Source organism: Pocillopora verrucosa, chromosome 3, assembly GCF_036669915.1.
Source record: "Pocillopora verrucosa isolate sample1 chromosome 3, ASM3666991v2, whole genome shotgun sequence".
In the NCBI taxonomy this organism is placed as follows: Eukaryota; Metazoa; Cnidaria; class Anthozoa; order Scleractinia; family Pocilloporidae; genus Pocillopora; species Pocillopora verrucosa.
Genome location: NC_089314.1, coordinates 28,904,731 through 28,911,968, shown reverse-complemented (window position 1 = coordinate 28,911,968; position 7,238 = coordinate 28,904,731). Strand labels below are relative to the sequence as shown.

The 7,238-nt window shown below is 40.5% G+C and overlaps 1 protein-coding gene across 3 annotated transcripts in view; it reads right to left on the bottom strand.

Annotated features, from left to right (window-relative positions):
- Positions 1 to 4,453: 4,453 nt before the first annotated feature.
- The window catches only part of LOC131795547 (protocadherin Fat 4), a 33,635-nt gene continuing 30,850 nt past the window's right edge, over positions 4,454 to 7,238 (bottom strand). For all 3 annotated transcript variants that reach the window (XM_059113127.2, XM_059113128.2, XM_066163273.1), the window contains exons 39-40: positions 6,368 to 6,422; positions 4,454 to 5,586 (exon numbers count right to left, since the gene is read on the bottom strand). In XM_059113127.2, the coding sequence (XP_058969110.2) occupies positions 5,035 to 5,586; positions 6,368 to 6,422 (607 nt within the window). In that variant the 3' untranslated portion in view covers positions 4,454 to 5,034. The remainder of the gene's footprint in view (positions 5,587 to 6,367; positions 6,423 to 7,238) is intronic.

Sequence of the window (7,238 nt, the reverse complement as noted above, 5' to 3'; positions counted from 1 at the left end):
AATAGTGGCCTCTAGATATTGTGACAAGTCCGACCAGAGAGACGCAAGCTGAGGCCACAGTCATCAGGAAAGTACTAGCAGTCACCGTTGAAACAAATAGCTGAGGAAGAAAAGGGACCTATGGACAATCATCCGAGTGGGGTCGTGGGTGTCGCGATTTATTCAAAACAGCAGATCAAACGCCAGCGAAGAATCACCGGACCAATCACCACTCAAGAAACTAGTAGGCAGATGAGGCTGTGGGAAAAAAGGACACGAGTCATATGCCAGGATACGAGCAAGGTTTCATGAAGACCAGCTACATCTCAATCTCCATAAGAATACAGATGGACTGTATGAATACAGAGGGCGTATCCAAAGAGACTACCCCCATTTATCTCCCAGATGATGCTTTGTTTAGCAAAAAGCTGGTAATGCACGCCCACCTGCAGACTCTCCATGGGGGAGTCAGTTTGACGATGGCGAAGATACGAGAGAAATATTGGATACCTCGCCTCGGAAGACTAACAGAGAGAGTGATAAATGAGTGCCATGAGTGTAAACGCTTTCAAGTAACCACCTTAGCAAATCCACCGACTGGAAACCTACTAAAGGAAAGAACAGAAGGATCAGTGCTCTCAAGTTTATCGGGGTCGACTTTGCTGGGCCTATCAAGTACTTCAACAAGAATAAATAGAAGATGAAATCGTATATTCTACTACATGCATGCAGCCTAGCCCGTACCTTCTATTCGGATCTACTACCAGATCAAACAACGAAACAGTTTTTATGCAGTATGGAACGTTTCGTGACGAGACAAGGAAGGTCAGAGAAAATCTTTTCCGATGATGAGAGAACCTTCGTTTTAGCATCCAAATGGTAAAAGAAAGTTCAACAAGATGAGAAGATGAACGACTGGCTAGCCAAGTAAAACATCCAGTGGCAGTTTAATCTCAGTAGAGCTCTATGGTGGGCCGGTCATTTAGAAAGATAAAAGCGTCATAAAGTAGAGTACGTACAAAGCAATCGGAAACGGTCACCTGCGCTGGCATGAATTGGAAGAAGTCATCTTGACTGTGGAGACAACCCTTAACAACAGACCCCTTGGTCATGAAGAAGACGATATTTAAATGCCAGTTTTGATCCCCACCCTTGTGCTGTTTGGACAGCCAAATCAAATTCCTGAAGAAGAACCAACAAACGTTGAAGATTATGACCTCAGAAAACGCGCCAAGTACTTACGGAAATGTGAGGATGTCCTATGGAAAAGATGGACAACCGAATACTTAAAGGCCCTAAGAGAGCGTCACAATCTCAACCATTAAACGAAAGAAGCTACCTTTAAAGAAGGGAACGTGATGCTTATCGAGGGAGAGGAGCGTAACAGAAGCAAATGGAAGATTGGTGTGGTGGAACACCTGATTCAAGGTCGAGATGGAGTGATAAGAGGGGCGCAGCTTAGAGCTGGGAAGACACAGAGAGAGAGAGACCATTGCAGCTGCTGTTTCCTCTTGAATTAACCTGCGACAGACCTGAGCGAAGGAGAGGAGAGACGCTAAGAGCTGACGCCAGAGAATTCCAGCCGAGAACAGCCGCAGCAGATGCACGGCAGCGAATAGCTGCCGTAGGTCAAGACGAATTAAACGAGGATTAGACTTTGCAAGTGACATTTCACTTTCAAATTAGTTTCAGTTGTGTTTTAAGATAGTAGATTTATCGCGTTCTATATTTGCCTCAACGACAGTCAAATAGGGGGAGAGTGTCGTGACCGAAGCGTTACACTGAATTTGTTGACAGGTTCGTGACGGAAGAACAGAAATATGATAGGTGATTTGATTGACTATGAGATCTGAGTTGCAAGTGAGTAGGAGAATGAAATAGTGTACATCAAGCCACTGTGATTGTTTGTTGCGAGATCATTTACGACAGAGGGCCTTTCAGTCGATCCGCTAACGTCAAAGTGCGCTATGATTGGTTTTTTTCTTCTGCCGGCTCCTTTTCTGAAATTAAAAATTCCGTAGGAAAAACCTCTCCAAAGCTTCCTCGATGTGCTTTTCACTTAAAGCTTTTTGCATTCAAACTGAAGAATGTTCCGCTCTGCAGAAGCCACCACGTACTTCTTGCTTAGAAGCTTTGGCAACCGGAATAGTGCAGACGTTGCGCAAGCCGTTTTGCCGAAACCAAATAAAGAAACCTATCTTTACGGAACCTGAATATGCTAAATTATAGTATTTGTCCTGATAAATTCGTTTCAAGGCTTATTTGTGCCATTGCATTATGCATCCCTACTGTGCATCGTTTTACACGAAAAATCCACGCCCACATATGCGAACAGAAGATATCTTGTTCTTTTTTTTTTTTCAGCCAGTAAGAAAAACTTTCATCGCCACGTAAACGGATTTGGTGACATATCATTTATATCTCTAGTTTGCAATCGAGCGAAAAGCTCCAAAAAACTCGGAGACGACTCTTCATTATGGCGTTCTGCCTTTGGCAGCCGGACCGGTTTGTAGGAAAGAAGAGCGGCGCTGTGACATGTACTGGCGTCAGTCGGGTCGAACGTTCACATCAGCAAGCTCTGATCTTTTTTTTAAATAAGGACGTCAAGGGGCGGCGGTAATAAATTTTAAAAGGGCACCAGTGTTTTCGAACATAAATTGAGAAAGCAACAAATAGGAAAATTAAAGGAAATGAAGCGATCTCCAGTTAAGCGTTTAATTTAATCGTCGGCGATTTCCCTTTTTTTCAACTGATGAATGATCACTTTGCGAACAGAGAAGTTGCCAAGCTTTTAACTGTTTTTCATCGGTGAAGCCCTAAAGCGTAACGCGTTCGTTTTCGCTGCAACCCAAATCAATCAAACCCTGAGATCACGTAAACGGTGTACTGTAGGTTGAGTTTGGAAGTATAGTATAACGCAGCTCTAAGGAACTTGAGGGACCGGAGGCCAACTATGGCGTTAAATAAGTAAAATATCTACGAAGCGTGGCATGTCCACCAATCGTTCAAATGTGTATGACTCAAAGGAGGTTTCTTAATTGTCATCGCATCTCTCATTGGTTGAAATCGCTGGTGATTTCGGTTCACGCCCATATCGCGCCATCCGTGCAGTCTTCTGCCTTCTTCCCTTTCTGCATTGTGGCATTGCCTCTGTCCATGGGGAAAACTTGGAAAAAGAAACGAAAGAACACTGATCACCGGTACTGGAAGTTCCTTTTGATCTTCATTGATTAAATTCTGTCATTTGCTGCTTTACTGGACAATTACTTAACATGACTTATCGATGCAATGTAATTAAACCTATTTTCTTGAATTTCTTCGTCAACAGGCCACGTTCCCGCTCTCGATCGTCCGAGCACGCAGTCAGTCCCAGAAATACAGAGAAAAGGTTAGGTCAGCGCGAATTCACTCATCGCGTACAAAGGCCGTTCTTTGTACATATTATTAATGAATTGTTCTGGCGTGCAACGCAAGCATGAAAGCTTAATGATACCATCCCAATTAGAGAGAAAGGGCTGAATTCGGCAAGTGGACTGACTAAACCAATCATTTCGCAGTACTTGGAGTAGGCTTTGCTAAAATAGCGAAACAGATTTTCCTTGTTGAAGGATCAAACTAAGTTCATTGTCAAACTTTGGGAAAATTGAACGAGAGGAAGTTGTAGACTTTTACTTTCCAAAAGTAGGCTTTTTGGGAATTTTTAGTAAACTATGGTGAGGCGAATTAGCGTTCCCATTCTAATAAGCGCTCTCTCTCTTATAAGTGCCCCTCGAAATTGATTTTGTTAATATTAAGCACCCTCATTCTAAAAGACGCACTTCCAAATGTTATCGCTTGCAAATTTTAGCTCTTGAATAGGTGGTCGGAGTTCGGAATGATTTAGGTTTCGACAACTTTTGATTTTTCAATTCTTCTCCTTGTATTAATTCTGAAGTCCTCATCTGGTTCGCCATCCTGGTACATTGCTGTTTATGGTTATAACTAATATCCTATGTGGTGAATCCTCTTTGTCTGTGATTGTTATAATTTGCAGCTTTAAGCGTCGTCTGGCGTCCCAATCATTGCGGAAGTTTTCCATATTGTAGTTGGCACACCACCAACTTGGAACAAGCGGCGAAGTCCAGTGACAATAACAACTGATTACACATCGAATTAAGAGACGAAAATGTGAAACAGTTCACGTGTTTTGGAGGGTTTTTTTTCTGTTTTTCACATTCATTTGCTTTTATATTTAGAGTACCTGTTCATCATTTCGCTAAGGAAGTGTTTGCAACGCCACGCGTACGATAGATCATTTGAACACTTTTAATGAGCGCACTCTTCTCACGATGAGCATTCTCATAGCGTCTGTAGAATTAAAGAAAATTTAAAATGTAGGTCGCTTGCTAAATTTAGCCGGTGTTTCACTGAGCACGTTCTGTAGTTAGAGATCGAATATAGCAAATACCTAACTAACTAACCAAAGTGACCATCATTTATTTCCAATAGCAAACTCTCAGAAGATTCTGCGCATCGAACTAAGTTTGAAGTGGCCGAACAAAACTAACTCACTTACATAATTCGAGCTTAGCTACCCTTGTTTACAATATTGAATTTTTCTCACTAGCTCAAATGAGTTTAGAATTGAGAGATAAATTTATCACATACTACGTTAGTTTCATCACAAATGATTATCGTAACTAAGATTCGCGTTGATATTTAACCCGGGCGAGTTCAAATCCTGGGAACTTGTTTGAATGAAACCTAGGCTTCCAGACGAAAATGACCCAAAAGCTACCCTTATTGTACATGGTCTATAGAGAAATCAAACCAAGTGGAACTTTGAGCTTAAGCCCTTCAAGATATCGGCCATAAGGTCTGTACATAGTTGCCTGAATGCTGACTTACATTGAAGCTATGTACAATGTGAAGAAAAAAATTAATTCCCAAAAAAACGCGAAAAACATTCTAGCACATCAATTTAAAGGAAATCAAAGGACCAAATGAAAGGTGACATAGAGGTCTTTTTGCAGACAGTATCTTCAGCCTAATCTTACAGAGGAGTGAAAAATGTTATTAAATTTCCACTACTGTTCCTTCCTCATCGCTTATGGCGGCCACTGAGGCTGATCTTCTTGTGTCTTTGAATATAGAACTAACACCAGCCGGCTCTCTTCCTTTGCCGTCTTCGTCGCTAGCTTCCTCGTTGTCACACACTCTTTTCCTCTCATGTTCATCAAGCTGACAGTTCCCTTCCGCTTTTTCACTGATCACAACAATATCCGGAAAATTTTCCCTGACTGTTCGTTTTTCTCCTTGCCTGTCTTTTGTCCCGCGCAAATCAAACCTCACTCTGCGAACTGTGTTCGGTGCTCTTGTGTAACAAGGCGTATTCTCGCCCAATTTGCAAACCCCCTGATGTTCCATAGGCTTCTCTTCGCTCCTTTCATGGCTCTGACTGCGGTCAAATCCTTCATTATCATGGCTTGCAGTATTTCCTGCAATCGTTGAGGTGTCTGTTGCAAGATTGTCTTCTACATTATGGTTTTCATCGATTTCACTGCTGCTGCCCGGGCGGTGATAAGGGGTCGATTCATAAAAATTTAAAGAAACAGCTTCTCTTTTTTGCTAAAATGATATAATGATAATTATTACAAAATCATAGGAATCTGTTGATAAATCTTAGACCTTTTTCATCTAAAATCAAATTAGAAAGAAGGGAACTTAAGAAAAAACGATGGAAAGCTGAGGACAGAAATAGTGTGTTGGTGTGCAGTGATTAAAAATTGAACAGAACTCGGACTTATGCCAATTGGCAAAACCGGGTCTTATAACTCTCTGCTTATCGGTCTCAATGTTTTGTGACAGTCAGCATAGTATTATTTTTTAACGCTCCAGCCGTTGACAAAATTCTGATATTGAACCTTTGAGGTGTGATGGATAAATCCACTGACTGCTTTTTCGTCAGTGAAATACGAAGGCATATACTTAAATGCGGTGTATGAAAACACTGTCCGTCTAAAAGCAATCGTGACTGTTAAAAGATTCTGAAACCACGGCAACTCCACGAAAAAATACTAAACCAAAATTTAATGATGGATGTGAGAAAAAACCAAATTGGACGTGAGGAAAACGAATTGTGACTAGTAAATAGCTATCAAAGTGGGTAACTGAGGCATGAAGAAACCCTCTTGTTGTTTGCGTCGTAGAAGTTTAAGAGCATAATTAGTGCGTACTTCTTGCCGTTTGCCATAGTTTCAATTATTTTCTGCCAAAGTTCCGTACTACCAGTCTTACAGATACAATCAAGACTCCTATTTCTCCTTACTCAGGAAATTTATAATGTTGTGATTATTGTAAGGAGTAACTAAATGACCACAAGCACACTGAATTTTTATAGTCGAGTTACCTCTTCAGGTGTTTTCCTCTGTTGGTTTCTTACTTTGTACGAGCCACTTGATCTTCTGTTGGGGACAAAATTTCCTATCAGTGACTAAATGAATTTCAGTCATTCTCATGTTTTAAGGTAGAGAAAAATTACTTATTTAGCAAACATTTATACCTGGCTCAAATTGAAGTATGGTTTTTTAATGACATAAACACAGGCACAACAGTCTCAATAGACTCAAAAAAAGAACAACAGGATCAATAAGAAAAGGCTGTCTCCCTCCAAAGTATAAAAATTGTGTCTGGTTTTAATTTTTTTTTATTCAATTTTTGTGTAGAGTCTCGTATCTGTGGACAATGTAAAGAGAATTGTTATGGCTTTATGATAAAATTTGACTCTCCTTGATATAACAGCAAAACCTTATTTTCGTTCTACGCGCAAGGATTCTGATCTTCATTTTTAAATATGAAAGAGGAAGTTGTCTGAAAAACGCAAACACAGCTTGTACTCCATTTAAACGTACCCACCTATGTCGAACCTATGGTAAACAAGTAAATGACCAAGGTTACTTTAAAAACTCTTGAGGTGAATCAGACACAAGTAACCTCGTTACAACAATTTCGCTTCACCGCATAAAAGGCGGAAGAAAAAAACCGAATGGAGGAAAAGGATATGATAATGAAGTTCAGTCAACATTCCTAAACAAAAGCTACAAGGCGGGATTTGTTGAAACCTTTCGTTCTACCAAAATGAATCTTGCTTTCTATGTTAAACTTAATGAATATCAATTTCATCACAAACTAATCACAAACACGCAGCATAACACTACAAAATCAAAGATACAGTAACAAACATGAGGCTTATTTTGGGATTGGCCCGAAGATGAAATATG